The sequence below is a fragment of the Anolis carolinensis genome, unplaced genomic scaffold (genome assembly GCF_035594765.1).
Source record: "Anolis carolinensis isolate JA03-04 unplaced genomic scaffold, rAnoCar3.1.pri scaffold_9, whole genome shotgun sequence".
Taxonomy (NCBI): Eukaryota; Metazoa; Chordata; class Lepidosauria; order Squamata; family Dactyloidae; genus Anolis; species Anolis carolinensis.
In genome coordinates, this window is record NW_026943820.1 from 12,824,207 (window position 1) to 12,841,100 (window position 16,894).

General features: G+C 40.0%; 2 protein-coding genes across 2 annotated transcripts in view; one reads left to right on the forward strand and one right to left on the reverse strand.

The window, feature by feature from the left end:
• The window catches only part of itfg1 (integrin alpha FG-GAP repeat containing 1), a 157,564-nt gene that overhangs the window by 103,304 nt on the left and 37,366 nt on the right, over positions 1–16,894 (forward strand). The window contains exon 14 of the mRNA XM_003222926.4: positions 1,876–1,954. Within this exon, the coding sequence (XP_003222974.2) occupies positions 1,876–1,954 (79 nt within the window). The remainder of the gene's footprint in view (positions 1–1,875; positions 1,955–16,894) is intronic.
• The window catches only part of LOC134293686 (uncharacterized), a 72,579-nt gene that overhangs the window by 8,165 nt on the left and 47,520 nt on the right, over positions 1–16,894 (reverse strand). The window lies entirely within an intron of this gene.

The following is a 16,894-nucleotide window of genomic DNA, read 5'->3' on the forward strand; positions in this document are numbered from 1 at the left end:
TATAGTACTGTCACTGCTTTCAGTGAATACTAGACACGTGCTGCAATTTCCAGTCCTGTAAAGAATCCCTCTTTTTGAGGTTAAGCATTTTATCTACTCAACTTTAGGGCTGTTATCAGAATTCAGTAGCACTGCTGTGGGCTGCTTTGCCATACATAAGTCAGAAATTCCACCTGGATAAGTTGAAAGATCTGTTGGTGCTCATGGTCTGGCCTTTAGAAGGAAACTCTGTAGTGCACCTCTCTTTTAAAATTCACAATATCTATAGCTAGGAGTTATGGATTAGGGATTCAAATCAATCTTGGCATCTTAAAATGGTTAGATTTGTCTCCAGGCTGAAATGAATTTTAAAGAAGTTTTCTGGGCCTCATTCTCTTGGTGAATGGGGATGAAGGCAAAAGGGAATAGCAATATATTTAGTTTTAAAAAGCATATTTTGCCAAGTAGGTTTGAATAACTGCACATGTGAGTACTATAGGAAGGTGACACAGTCCCCAAGAAATCCCCTGGGCTTGAAGTTCCCAATTCTTATCTTTAATAGTCTTTTTACATTCTGATCAATGAACATTGGGAGGCAGGAAAAATGCAAGATGGCCCATCTACATTGACCATTTAATGCAGTTTCAAACCGGTATTGAAGAAAGTGGTTTAGCTGTGCAAACAACTGCATAGGCAATTCTGGAACCAGTTTGAGGCCCAGATGGTGAGTACGCAAACCACATAGCACTGTTGCGCACTGCAGGATTTATTTTGTACGCTTTTGTGGGAGTCTGCTGTCTATAGCCACTGCAATTTGAAATGTATTAAAGCAATGGTTCTCAACCTGTGGGTCCCCAGATGTTTGGGCTTTCAACCCTCAGAAATCCTAACAGCTGGTAAACTGGTTGGGATTTCTGGGAGTTGTAGGCCAAAACACCTGGGGATCCACAGGTTGAGAACCACTGCATTAAACAGTCAGTGTAGATGGGGCAAAAGAAAGGAAATAGTATAAATAAGGTCTAAATGTCTTGAGATGCTCAACAGAGGTGCAAAAACTAGATCAGTGCTGGACAGATAAAAAGAAAACTGAAAGGATTCAACCAGAGAATCAATTAGGATAGCTTAAACTGAGCATGAGATGGCAAGCTGGCATAAAGTGACATTGCTTGACTAACCAATGAAATGAGTTGGAAAGCTTAGCCATAGTTAGACCAAGTGCTGTGTACTTCTTTTTTGTACGGCCTCAATCACCCATCACACAACACTGCATCTTTGGCAGTCCTTAAAAAACCCCAATAATAAAAACTCTGTAAAATTGCTGTACAACCCTCAAGATTTTCAGCTTGCCTAAGCCTTTTTTTCTGGCACCTGCTATTCTTATCAAACTGTCAGCCTGCAGTCAATCATCCTTTAGACTTGCATTAGCTGATGAGAATAAGTATCTCTGTTGGAAACATTCACTGTTTTCTGCATCACTGACTAAAAAGAACATCTCTTTTCCCACACCGGATTGGATATGCAACTTGAAATGCTATTCTTCTCATTCCAGTCGTCCTCAAAAGTTGATGGTTAGGTTAGTGCCGGATGCCTGGGATCTGCTGTTTTCCTTCTGCAATCACGGTTCATTCAGAAGAGCATCTACAGGAATGAACTGAATGAAGTATTTTTAGTTTGGAGGTGGAAAATGGACACCCTTTGTGATTATTTGCAACTTGAAAATAAATTGTCTTCCCAGAATGCTTTCAATAAATCACTGTCGATTTCCCAACACTGTGAATGACAAGAGGCGTATGCAATCATTTCATGTTCTTTTTTAATTCTTCTACCGATTTGAAAGCTTTGAAAGAAAGAAAGAAGTGGAGGGAAAACATTATAGCATATTATCTTTCATTCCAGCCTTTTGGTGTGAATCAGCCTGGACCTTATATTATGTATACAACAGTTGATGCAAACGGATATTTGAAAAACGGTTCAGGTAAGACGACTGCTTTTATTTTCACTGTTTTAAACAACACCTTCCCAAAAATAGGTCACCTTATTAGGATGGGGAAAGGGGGCTAGAAGGCAAATAACCTTTATTAAAAGGAAAGTGGAGAAAGGGGTATTGCATATCTGGAATTCTGAAATCCAAAATATTCCAGGATCTAAAAACATCCACATAGATGAGAGATATAGCAACACTTTTGCTTTCTGGTGGTTCTGTGTACATAAACTTTGTTTCATGCACAAAATTAATAAAAAAATATTGTACAAAATTATTTATGCGTATAGGGTGTGTTTAAAACATACATGAATTTCATGTTAAGACTTGGCTCTTATCTTCAAGATATCCCAACACACTTCTGGTCTCAAGTGTGTCAATAGGTATTTAACCTATATTTATTATTATATTTTTAAGAATATATATAAATATCATTGTGCCAATACATTAATATATACAGTAGAGTCTCACGTATCCAAGCCTTGCTTATCCAAGCCTCTGGATTATCCAAGCCATTTTTGTAGTCAATGTTTTCAATATATAGTGATATTTTGGTTCTAAATTCATAAATACAGTAATTATAACGTAACATCGCTGCGTATTGAACTACTTTTTCTGTCAAATTTGTTGTATAACATGATGTTTTGGTGCTTAATTAGTAAAATCATAACCTAATTTGATGTTTAATAGGCTTTTCCTTAATCCCTCCTTATTATCCAAGATATTCGCTTATCCAAGCTTCTGCCGGCATGTTTAGCTTGGATAAGTGAGACTCTACTGTATATATATTCTAAAAGCATAATAATACACACATACTTTGGTGCAGCAGGATAGACTATCACAGCAAAGTACTTTCCAGTTCCTGGCCTCAGGTTTAGAGTCTAAGAAAAATAATGAAACAAAATGAAATGGGGAGGAAAAGAGAAAATAAAATAAAAATATTTAAGTGCAAGTTCTCATATTATGAGGTTTCATAGAATCATAGAATAGTAGAGTTGGAAGAGACTTCATGGGCCATCCAGTCCAACCCCCTGCCAAGAAGCAGGAAATCGCATTCAAAGCACCTCCGACAGATGGCCATCCAGCCTCTGTTTCAAAGCCTCCAAAGAAGGAGCCTCCACCACGGCCCCGGGGAGAGAGTTCCACTGTCGAACAGTTTTCTCTCACAGTGAGGAAGTTCTTCCTGATGTTCAGGTGGAATCTCCTTTCCTGTAGTTTGAAGCCATTGTTCCGTGTCCTAGTCTGCAGGGCAGCAGAAAACAAGCTTGCTCTCTCCTCCCTATGATTTCCCCTCACATATTTGTACATGGTACAAAGTTTCTCAGCTTAGTAGAAAACTGGTATGTCATCATTGGAGAGGTCAAGCTTATTGGAGTTGACTCTACAGAAGAGCTGGTAGTACGTCTGCTTCTCTATCCTCCTGATTTGAAAAACCCATTATGGAAACATACAAGCAGGACATGCAATGATAATAGGCATCAATAAAAACCACTCTGAGAAATTTCAATACATTCTAAAGAGATACTCCATTTGTTTCTTCTGGAGAATCTATATATTCCACTCATTGAACCTGGATTGGAACGTAGCAACCCAGCTTGGTCTTTCTCTCTTCTATTTTCTGAGTTTGAGTTTAATTCAGCACAATTTCTAAGAATAAGAATTGCATTAAAAGAACTACCATTGATGGTTAGCATTATGTTTCACACAAGAAAATAACAGAATAACCTTGAGACTGTATGAAATACATGTTGTTTGTACCTCTGTTAATTTCTCTCCTATTGCCACATAACATATGCCCTTGAAATAGTAAAGAGTACAGAGACATCAAGTGGGTTATTTTTTTAAAGCGGTGTTTCTGTATTTCTGGTTTAGAAGAATTGTTTGTTTTCATGTGGTAAGAAATACATGGTGACCACTTTCCTAAAAATCACTATAATGAAAAGCTCATGTTTTCTGATTTGTTTTCTGTATTTAGCTTGCTCAGCTGTTTATGTTGAATAATCCAGGGCCTGTTAGCATGATGGGTTTTCCAAACTGTTACAGAATCGTTGACTTTCATTTCTTGGAGTGGCTGTATAATGCAGTGAATGATGGCCTGTCTCCATTAGTGTCATTGTGCTAGCACATGACCCGGTTCATTAGCATTTAAATATTTTCAGAAGTGGATTATGGGGAATATCCACGACACTTCTTTCTTGTTCAGGAGGGTATGGACATGATTACGAAATAAGTTGTACAAGAGGTGTTGTAATCAATTGTTCAATGGTATAATCCAGTACATCGGTGCTAGTAAGGATTTCCACTCTGCTCTCATTACACAAAAACAGCCTCAATATTTATTTATTTGTTTACAGTATTGATATTCCACCCTTCTCATACTGAATGGGACTCAGGGCAGATCAGTTAAAGCATATACGGCAAACATTCAATGCCATTATACACAGACAGGACAGACAACAGTACAGACAGAGGTATATAGACATTTCCCATCTTCAGCATCCTGGGGTTTGTGCTCAATTCTGGCCACGGGGATGGGGGGATGGTGCTGTTGCTCCATCCTCACCAGCATTTCCTAGTATTTCCTTATAGTGCCATTAAAATACTTCCCCGCTTAAGCAGTACCTATTTATCTACTCATAGCTCTTTTCGATGCTAGGTGGACAGTGAGCTGGGCTGATGGTCGGGTGCTCACCCTCAACCCGGGCTTCTAACTGCCAACTTTTCAGTTGGCAAGATTTATTGCAGCTGGTGGTTAACCTGCTGTGCTAAATGCCCTGAGGCCACAAGATCCTATCTGATCTTGGATGCTAAGGAGGGTCAATCCTGATTAGTTCTTAGATGGTAGACCACCAACAAATACTAAGTGCTGTAGGCTATATTTCAGAGGAAGCAACTGGCAAAATCATCTCCCCTTATCTTGAAATCAATGGAATCGCCCTAGGTTGACAGTGGCCTGAAGGAATGTACACCCACATGACATTATACTGGATTTAGACCAGATTTGAGCAACCATCATTTCCTTCAGTGATGGGACTCCACTTCACATGCCTTCCCTTTCCTTATAGCCTGCTTAGGTGGGTTCGAAAGCTAACAAACTAAAATCAATACTTTAGTGTGAGTACTTTTTTTTTCAAAAGCTGAAAACTGTCAGTTCCTTTCTAAAAAAAATTACCTTGGTTTACTTAACTAAGTTAAGATCCAATTTGAATTTTTTTAGGCCTTGTCTTGACTTTCACACGACTTTATCGTATCCATTTCCTAGCCTAGCCCCAGATGCTTTATTCATTGAAGTCCAATTTCTGTAGCAGCTTTGCTAGGAATCCGCTCCCTTATTAAGTGCCCAAAGGCTGTGCTGACCCATGAATATACATGGTCAGTCATACTATAATTGTATTCTCCAAGAGTTATGACTTCAGGCAAATAAATCCACTTTCCTTGGCAGAAACATTATGCACATTTATTTAGCCGAGAAAGGATGGATAAAGGCTTTTCTGGAAAAAGAAAAAAAGAAAGAGCAATTGTTAGCCTCCTTTTTTAAGGATGGAGTATCTAGTTAATTTTAAGTAAATGTATCATGACCTTTCTTTGGGCTTAATTGCACTCGTTGGGTGTGTTTATGCAGTCATGACTTTTCTTCCCTTTTTTGCTCTCGGCTGGTTATGAATAATAATAGAGTCAGTGCAGTCCCAGGTTTGCAAATCTTGATGTTTTGAGGGAACCAATGCCATAAAAGTACACTTTGTTTAGAAACAGCTGGCTGCAGGTACTCATATAATTAAGCAAATTATAAAAGGCATTTCATATACACGGCGGCCATAATTTAACCATTCAAAATTAGCAACATTCTGGATCTCTGCAGGAAAACTGTCAGTCTGGGTGGTTTTATAATCATGTTGGCTTTTAATAAATTAAACATTTTTAGCACACAGATGGCAAGTGAAACCTGTCCTCCTCCTGGAAGGACAGAGGGAGAGGTACAAAACCAGCCTGGAGGTGGAATCAATGGAGAATTAGGCTCCCTGGGAGGTGAGCTTGCCTAGACTTCAGTGAACTGACATACATACATAGCCTAACTAGGGCAGGCCACAATGATCAATAACAAGAATATTTTGGAGCGCCAGCCTTCGATCCAGTTGCAGCTTTTTTTCCTCCCAGAAGCTCATGTGGTATACAGTGTACCATCTGAAAGGAAATGGGAATCTTGCCCATGGTGAGAATTCACTTCAGGGGGTTATCGAAAATCTGTTGCTTCAATTTTGCACCATTTTTCAAGATTAAGCTCTTGGGAACGCGTATCGTCTGTGCATCTAAAATGCACAGATGGGTGAACATCCAAATCCCCAGCCTCCATCTGAAGCGAATTCCACCGCAAATTATTCTGACTGGGGGGATGTTTGTCAACCTCTGATCGACCTCTGAAATGGTTGGTCCACTCAATGTTTTAGTCTATAACTCCCAGAAAGCCCAACCACACAGCCAGTAGTAAGGAATTATAGTAGTTGCGATCCAAAAAACACCTAGAGAACTAAACATTCCCCAACTTACTCTTAAATGATTTGAGCCTCAAGACAGAGACATGAGAACTTCAACACAGCATATCTCTCAAAAGATCCTAGTTCATTCAAGTAGATCAAAACCCTGGACAGCAAACATGAGAGTCTATTACAAGATTATGCATTTCTTCTTCAAGTTAAAATGATGGAAGATAGGTTTCACTTCTGCTTAAATATCTTCATCAAACGAAAACCCACCATCTCCAGTATATAATTTTGTCAGTCAACTGTCACCATGGCTTCCTTGCAGTTAACACACTTTCATTCAAGTCCTACATCTTTCGTATCTTCAAATATAGTCTGTGCATTTTCTATATTAACAGAACCACTCATTAGAATTAATCTGATTCACAAGTAGCTGTTACATAATTCCTCAGGGGAAAATATGATTAAGTCATTAAGGCACAGAGTATCCATGGAGGATTTTTGGTTGCTGAAGATCCCTAAGCTGTCCAAGAAAGCACCTAAGATCCTTCAGTCATGGCAACGGTGTAATGAACCAACGGAGAGCGTCTCAGCTCTCATGTGAAGGTTCTAAAGAAACTCTAATCAATAATGCCGTGTTTATTTTGAACTAGAACTGACTATTTAACAAATAATAAGCGTGGGCCCAAAATGAAGGTGGTAGTGTATTCTGGTATGGTATACACCCTGAACCTGTGGCTTAAGAGAATTAAGAAAGCCAAGAGGTATCAAAGACAGGGATTTCTGCTCAAACTTGGGTTCTCTCTCTCTGTGTGTGTAAAGGGGTTTTTGAAGATTTTACTGTACAAAGAATGTGTAAGCAAATTAATAGAAGATAGGGTTTCTTTATGACACTAAATTCTTGGTTAAACAGAGGGAGCAGTTTAAGTAGTGCCACTTATTACATGCAGTATGAATAAGGTTGTATGTGTTGCCCTTTTAATTGGTAGCTATTGCTGCATTTTATTATTTTATTGATTTTCAATATTTTTATTGGATTGTTAGTTAATTTTTGCAAGTGTTGTTTTATGTCATTTGGGGCTATTATTGATTCTGGTAAATTATGTGTTGTATAGCACTATTATGTGCTGCTCTGTAAGCCACCCCGAGTCCCTTTTGGGAGATGGTGGTGGGATATAAATAAAGTTGTTGATATTGTTTTTGTTGTTGTTAGGGTTGCTCTCAAGCAATCTCAGAGCATCCTTCCAACCTGCAATTATAAAACACTGCCAGGTTGTTGCATAGTACTCTTTTAGTAAACTCATCTGCCCTGCAAGGTGAGGGTAAAGGCAATGGATAACAATGCAGGGTTGTAGAAAAACCCTGCAGAAAGGGTCTAGAACAGAGTATCCTTGCTTCCATTGGCTTCCATGAGCTATAATGGAAGAATAATTATCTTAAAATATGCAAACACTAATGATAACTAATGAGCAAAACAAAGAAGGTCTATGCCACCACAGATAAGCAAAAAAAAAGTCCTTGCATAATAATCCTATTTATGCATCACCTCGTCTTTTAAAATTGTCGAGCAGGTCTTCTGGCTGAACCATTTGCAATTATAATGTGAATTATGGATAATACTCCAAAATTTGTTGACATAACACACTCCATTCTATTCCATTGTTTATAAAGTTCACGTTCAAGAACCACACACATTACCCCAAGAACCTTAATGTGTTAAGTAAATTTACGATGCTGTGTTGGGCTGCATTCATAGGTGTCTACAGCCACAAGCTTGGTCTAGAACAGGCCTAGGCTAACTTTGGCCCTCCAGTTGTTTTGGACTTCAACTCACACAATTCCTAATAGCTGGTAGGCTATACTTCTACAGTATTCCAGCAGATAGTTGACCCACTTCTGCTTAAATGCCTCCATTAAAGGAAAACCCGCCACTTTCAGTGTCTGTACTTTTGTCAGACAATCCTCACCATGATTTCCTTGCAGTTAGCATACTTTTATTCAAGTCCTACATCTGCAGCAAAAACAAGCCTGCTCCATCCTGTGAGTGACAGCCCTTCAGGTATTTGAAGATTGCTGTCATGGCTGTTCTTAATCTTCTCTGCAGGCTAAACATATTCAGTTCTTTCAACCATGCCTCATATGCAAGTCTAGCATTGCAGCCATTTGCAATCAACATAGAGGGTTGTCAGATTATCTCTAAAAGATGTAATTGGTGCTAGCAGGTGTAGCAATTGACATGACTTCAAAGGAAAGATGTTGTCTATAAAACTTGTCATTGAGGCTTAGCAAACCAAATTGTTGCTCACTAACTCAAGATGATCATAATGATGAGCTTTAAACTGAAGCAACAGAAAGGCAACCATAGCTGCAGAAAACAAAAAATGTATTTATTCATGAAATACAATTTTACATAAGGGATTCTGATATAACAGTTGTTTTGTATATTGATTTGTCATTTGGGGAAGGGAAATGTTCCGAAATTGCTCTCAAAATGTATGTTAGCAACTTTTGTTATGTATTTGCCGAGAAAACAGTATGTTGTACAGATGAGCAGTGTCAAAAAATTCAATCTGCATCTGGTTCTCTTTCTCTTCTATATAGTATAACATTGGGCAGAAAACATTTATCCATAATGCCATTGTACCCGCTGCAGTATATATGTTCTGTTCCTTACCCATCTGAAAAGACATTTAAATTGCTCTCTGCTACATCCTAATATCTCCTGCATGTTTTCTAGAGATTTCAGGATAGATAGTATCAGGCTAATCCGTTCCTGTACATATTGAGGGGGGGAGGTAGCAGAACACCCGTTTGTTCAAGAATATTCATCAGGCCATTTCAAGGAAGAATTATTTCTTCTCATTGTTTAAAGATGAGCCTTCAAAACCTTGTGTTCTTAAGGATAAGGATTTTTTTTTTCGTGTCAGGAGCGACTTGTGAAACTGCAAGTCACTTCTGGTGTGAGAGAAGTGCCTGTCTCTAAGGACGTTGCCCAGGGGATGCCCAGATATTTTTTGATGTTTTTACCGTCTCATGTCCCCACATGGAGCTGGAGCTGATAGAGGGAGCTCTTCCGTGCTCTCGTCAAGTTGGATTTGAACCGGCAACCTTCTGGTCAGCAACCCAACCTTCAAGTCATCAGTCCTGCTGGCACAAGGGTTTAACTCACTGCACCACTGGGGGCTCCCAAGAATAAGGATTACGTTAAAACCTTTTTCATTTAGGCAGGGTTTAAAAAAAAAAACCTTACAATGGATTAATGTTAATAGTGGCGTGTTGTGTGTTTATCCTGCGGTGGCGCAATGGGTTAAACCCTTGTGTTGGCTGAACTGCTGACATGAAGATTACCGGTTCGAATTCATGAGACATGGGTGAGCTCTCATCTGTCAGCTCTAGCTTCTCATGCAGGGACAAGAGAGAAGCCCCCCACACGATGGTAACACATCCGGGCATTCCCTGGGCAACGTCTTTGAAGATGGCCAATTCTCTCACACCAGAAGCGACTTGTCTCAATTAGGTTCGGGCATGATTTTTAAAAATCCTGTATGAATGTTATGTGTATTTTGAATTATTTTTAATACTATTGAGGTTTAAAAAACTTTTGCAATAGACTATTTTAAATCATTATAAGCCATCTTGGGTCCCATGATGTGAAAAAGGCAGTACATGAATGGAACAAATGAATGATGAACGAATCATCTTTCTAGTGCATAATACATTTAAGTATTTAGGACAGAATTCTCTTGGGGCAGTGGGATAGCATCAGAGGTTGTGTAAGTATATAATCCAAGCCTTTCATAAGCACACAAACAGCCCTCGCTCTCTTTTGACTTTGTGAAGCTGATCAGAGATTGCTCAGCATGTGAGCTCAAAGCTGTGTTGCCCATTGCGCAGTTGGCTACACAACTGTAGGATCCTGCTTGGCGTGCTGGTGCATATTTATGATACACTCAAAGATCCTTTTGAAAGTGTATAATTTTACTTGGATTTCCCCTGATCTGTATTTGGGGCTAACATCTATTTTTCTGTCAAACTCCTGCATTTTCTCTAAAATTATGTTAGTTTGGTTTAAAGACACCACTGGGCACTGTTAGTGAGGATTTTAATACAGAATCATAGTAGCAAACTCCCAAAGTTGTGCCATTACAGTTTCCCCACACAGTTCCAATCCTGGTGACACATAGAGCAGAAAATGAGTCCCATGACACCTCACACCTTATTCACCTCTTTTAGGAAAACCAAAAAAACCCTTTATTATTCCGGTCCTAGTTGGTATAGGTTGCCTGCCTCCTCCAGTCCTTTCCTCATGAAGCAGCCCTTTTACAGGAGCTGGGAGAGTTAACAATTCGAGTTGCCATTCTTCTGTGTTGTTGGAGGACTGATGGCTTGAAGCTGCAGGTGAGCTCAGCCAAGAATTAAAGCTTTCCTGTGCATAAATATTGATGCATCTGTGAGATCGGTTTTTAAATATTAATCACCAATTGTTTGCAAGCAGTGTAAGAGCCCACTTCTCAGGTGTCAGACTGAAATCTCGCTCTTCAGCTCTTCAGCTCTGCAGCTTTACAGATAATAATAATGAACTTATTAGCACCTAGCATTTACTAAGCACTGAGCATGACAACCTGAAGTAATTGGCTGCTCCTTTATGCTATAAAGAAGGGTTCTTGGTTGAGAACAGAAAACACATTGGTAGGATCAGTTCTTCATTTTTCCCCAGGCCATCCATTAATCATTGATAAGGATAATAATATTTTGCATTTGTCTACATAGCACTTGAGAATGTTTGAAATACTTCAATTGGTGGTTTTCACTAATCTTTAGGGTAAAGGTAAAGGTTTTCTCCTGACATTAAGTCTAGTTGTGTCCGACTCTGGGAGATGGCGTTCATCTCCATTTCTATCTGTAGACGCCTCCACGGTTATGTGGCTGACATAAACACATGGAGCACTGTTACTTCCCACAGGAGCAGTACCTATTGAACTACAAACATTTGCATGTTTTCAACCTGCTAGGTTGGTAGAAGCTGGGGCTAACAGCGGGAGCTCACCCCACCCCTCAAATTCGAACCGCTGACCTTTTGGTCAGCAAGTTCAGCACTCAGCACTTTAACCCACTGCACCACCGGGAGCATTACAATCTTTACAATAGCCCTAAATGTATGTCAATATCTATAATTCTATTGTTGTCTCCATTTTGCAGGCACAAAGATGATGGGAGTGGGCTTCCCAAGGGTTGTATGAATGCTTAGTTTTAGTCCAAAAAAGTAACTTTTATAAACTTTGCCTGAGGCCACACAAAAAATTAATAGCAGAGGTGAAATTTGAAATGTATAAAAGGCGCTTCGTGACTCACAGCCATTCTCTTATCCACTAGCAGTATTCTGTTAGCTACTGCAATTTTATCCATCTATTTTTCTTCTAATTAAAACCCAGACCATCTGTTAATTTATCTATTTTTAAAGTGCAGATTCTCACTCTTAGTTCAGTTTTTTGCTTACTGTTTGAAACTGCGGCACCATTGTGAGTGTTGTTTCTGTTGTTTGCATTTCTCTTTGGGTAACATCTCTTAATGGCTGCATCCACATAATTCCGTGTGGCTTCCACTTACCATACCCTGGCATCTTCTTGCTAATTGTCTAAAATGAAAAAGGGTTAGGCGAGCATTTGGTTTTTAATGAAGCTTCCTCATGTCTGGAAAAAGTCTGTTACCTTTCCGATAAAATGTCTGAAGAGTCTGCATGGTTTGCCAGTGCTAGACCGGGACTTTGGAGATTGTGGAATCATAAAGTTGGAAGTAATCCCAAAGGCCATCCAGTCCCTTCTGCCAAGCAGGAATACACAATCACTCCCAGCAAATGACCATTCAGCCTTTGTTTTAAAATCTTCAGAGAAGACTCCATCGGCCTCCCAAGGCAGTTGAATAGCTCTCACCATCAGGAAGTTCTTCCTAAGGTATAGATGGGATCTCTTTTCTTGGAACTTGAATCCATTGCTCCATATCTTCATCACTAGAGCATCAGATGTCTCAATGTGACATCCTCTCATCCTTCTCTTTTCCAAGCTAAACATACCCAGCTCCCTAAGCTGCTCCTCATAGGACTTGGCTTCCAGAACTTTAACTGTTTTGGTCATCCTTCTCTGGACATGTTCCAGCTTGTCAATATCCTTTTGAATTGTCTCAGAATTGGACATAGTATAAAGGTGAGATCTAGTACCTTAGGATCATGAACTCTCCTCCTAGGTGATGCAAATTCTCGACTTGTCTCTCTGGGTTTCAGAAAAAAAGAGGAGAACTGTTCCCATTCTCTTGAGTTCACTGATTGAAGACTTGGTTCATAGGAACATGGACCTGACAGAGGCATTTTTTCATATGGATAAAATTCTCGAGAAATAACCAGTCAGCCTGCTGAACTCAAAACAACAGGAGCTTTACATCATCTTAACAATGCCTTGAGTACAATGGGGCTCAGAGGGTTATGCACTGTGGTCTATACTATGCAATCAAGTGCAGTTCAAAGGAGGAAAACGCTGCTGAGGTACAATACAACTCCAGCTCCCCCAAGGAGCATGCTACTTAGTACAGATAGTGCATATACAGTAGAATAGAGAATTTCTGCAAGGCTCTGTCACTTTTTTTTGTTTCTAGTATTCTATTTGTGCTTAAAGGAAACAGAATGGGGATACAAGGAAAGAAACAAAACAGAGAGAGAGAGAGAGAGAGAGAGAGAGAGAGAGAGAGAGAGAGGGATTTCATTGCATCCTAGGGTGAATGTGTTGTGGTCCTCCTCCCACAGTCAGCCAAACTGTATTTGAAGGTCAAAGTGAGACAGTGCAGCTACTTGAGAATTTATATAAATTAGCTATTTACTTTTGGTTGGAGATGGACTACTTTATTCCGCACGAGCCTCTGGCCTTGGAGACTTGAAGGAGCATCTCCAGTGTAGATAATGGTAGTATCTGTAGCCTTTGAACCCATGAGCCCTGATTCATTTGTATCCTCTTTCCTTCCGTGGCTGTATACTCAACTGGCAGTACAAAGGCTATTCTGGGAAGAATGAAAGATATTGAAACAAAAATGGAAAATTACCAAGCCTTCCTTCATTCACTCTTCAGTGCCCCATCAAATGGCTATCCATCCTCTTGGCCACTAATAACCACTGCCCATCCATTATGATATCTTGTCCTGAAACTGGCCTCAAAATTCAATTGATACATATAGATCTGTGGTTCTCAACCTGTGGTCCCCAGATGTTTTTGGCTTATAACTACCAGAAATCCCAGCCAGTTTACCAGCTGTTAGGATTTCTGGGAGTTGAAGGCCAAAAACATCTGGGGACCCCAGGTTGGGAACCAGATGAAGATGAGCAAGCATGGGATGTTTCCTTTAAGGAATTCAAACCAGGTTCTCATTACAGATTTTGGAAAGTATCCACTTGTGATTGCAATGGGATAAAAGTACCTTCTTGTGTTACTTGATCTGTTACTGGTCCCTTCCCGTTACCTTCTGGAATTTTTGAGGGAGGAAAAAGCATTACATTGTTAAGAAACAGAAATAAATTGGAAATAACCATGTCCGAATGCTTCTTCAAAGACTCCTAAGAAATATCTTCTGAATATAATTAGAAGCATTACTTGTGACATGGTAAAAGTAACTTCATTCTTACACATTACATTACAGTAGAGTTCCGGTTAACCGACCTACTGTATTATTCGACGTGCCAGGCTGGCCCTTTGGAGAAGCCCGGTGCGTGTTGCTGGGCAGCAACGCACACGGGGCACCCCTAAACTGAGTGCTTGCCGTAGGGACAAGGCTCGCCCCTCCAGCAAGCACTCAGCCCTTTGGAGGCACCCCATGCGCATTGCTAGGCAGCAGCACACATGGGGTGCACCTAAACTGAGTGCTTGCCGTAGGGATGAGGCTCGGCCCTTTGGAGGTGCCCCGTTCGCATTGCTAGGCAGCAACGTGCAGGGAGCACCCCTAAACCGGTTTGCCAGGAGGGATAATAGGGCCTCCCTATTATCCGTCAGTTCCAGTTTTGGCCCACCTGTTTATGTTGAATAACTGGAACTCTACTGTACTTTTGAATGAATATTTCTGTTTGTAAAATATGAGTATTGTAATACAGCCCTGCAAAATTCTAGTTTTGAGAATGTTTCCCGCATCAATTTTTTAAAATATATATTAAAAGGTAAAGGTTTTTCCCTGAGGTTAAGTCCAGTCGTGACCGACTCTGGGGGTTGGTGCTCATCTCCATTTCTAAGCTGAAGAGCCGCCGTTGTCCGTAGACACCTCCAAGGTCATGTGGCCGGCATGACTGCATGGAGCGCCGTTACCTTCCCACCGGAGCGGTACCTATTGATCTACTCACATTTGCATGTTTTCAAACTGCTTGGTTGGCAGGAGCTGGGGCTAACAGCGGGCGCTCATTCCGCTCCCGGGATTTGAACCTGGGACTTTCAGTCTGCAAGTTCAGCAGCTCAGCGCTTTAACACACTGCGCCACCAGGGGCCCAAAATATCTATACATACATATATATGTGTGTATATTGTGATCCTGTAACATGGAAGATGATTCTTTTTCTCCCTCTATTTTAGTTAGGAAGCTCTGCCGGAGTTTTAAAGAGACATGACTAATCATCATTACATTCTGTTACACATTAACCCTGTGGCTGAATCTGACAAGCATGAAAGGACACAAGGGGATATCTCTGTCCTTAACTCTTGGGTCATTTTTCTTCTCCGCTCATTGCTCTTTATGTCAAGATGCAAACGAGATGTGATGACCAATGTCTTGCCACCGAGCTTTTGTCCTTTGCTGGCTATTTTTAAACCTGTTTCTCCATCTGGCCTTTCACCTGCCGCTGAGCCAGCATCTTTGAGATCTTCAGGGGCTTACACAATTTAGTAATGCCAGGATTATTTAGTGCTGTTCTGGGTTCTTGAACTTATGATCTGCAGTAATAGTGTGAACTGTGTACAAATTGTTGGCAATATCTTTACCAATATACTGATGAAAAACCCATTTTCAGGAGCTGATGCAGGACACAAAACAAAAGTCGGAGAAAGTTATAAGCTGTTGATAGACCAAGGGGAGATAATCCTCATTGGGAGTCCCCTCTCTTTGCCCTTGAGATGCACAGTGTGAAAATAATATTGCTCAGATTGGGAGGAGGAGAATATTCCTCAGATAAAAAGAAAGGAATATTTCTTAGACCAAAAGAAAAACCTCATTTTAAACAGTAGTGGAAATTAGTGCATATAATATATGCTGAATCAAGAAGAGTACTTTCCAAAAAACATAGTCTTCCCATGCCAACTGAACAATAAGAATAAGTGTCTCTTTCCCATAAATTCAGATGGTTTACAAGCATGAAGCATATTAAGAAGCTAAAAGCCATAGAATATGGAGAAAAAATATAGATGGAAGGGATAACATGCTAATGTTGGAAGGTGGAAGGAAATAGAAAATGATGGGGATAAGATATCCAAACATGGCAGATAGGAGGACACAAAATGGGAGATAATATTGGTAAGGCTTGTCAGCGGGGATGATGGGTAGCAGAGTGAAATCCAAAAATTCACCATCCCGGTTCACCTCCTTCTCTCCAGACTGTTTCCCCGTGTGGAAAACAGCACTGGACAAACTTACTCCAGCAGACGAAGTCCAACTGTTGATTTACTTTATTTACATGATCTATTTACAGACAGAGCAAATTCAGTCCTTTCCTCCATGAGTGCTTTGCCGAAGCACTCATGCACACACACACTGCTCATCGCTGTTCTCCGCTCTACACAGGAAAACTCCCACTACATTCCACAGGAACAAGACAGTAAGTCCCAGTCAAAACACACTTGACCCCATTGGTCCTGTGATACATCAATCATAGCAGACTCTCATTAACTCCATAATTGCTGAATCCAGATTGATTTTAACATTTCACAATACACAATACCCTGACAATTCCCCTCCGAAATGTTCAAATCAATTCTCTACATACTTTAACACTCTACACATTTGATCAATCTTTCTAGAACTTCCACAAGATAATACATGTATACATACAGTCTTTTTCAATCACATGTAAATTGTTTTGATCACAATACATCAACTCTCTTCTTGCATCTTTATTAACACAATCGATGCCAGAACCATAACTTAATACACTGATGCTTCACTTCATTAATCAATAGTTTTCCCAACCTCTGAAAACTTAATTCATTGTGCCACATAGATTCATTTGATGCTGCCAGACTATATTACAACTCACTGCTGACTTAACCATGGATTTCAATTTTCTCTTAAAATCCAATTCATTTCATAATCATACTTTTCCATTACAATTATTCACAAAAATGATTTAACTCTCTCTGAACATATATACATATTTCAATTTCCGTTCAGACTAATAAACAGGCACAATGTTTTTGCATCTCTGGCACTTTGGCAACACCTGTGC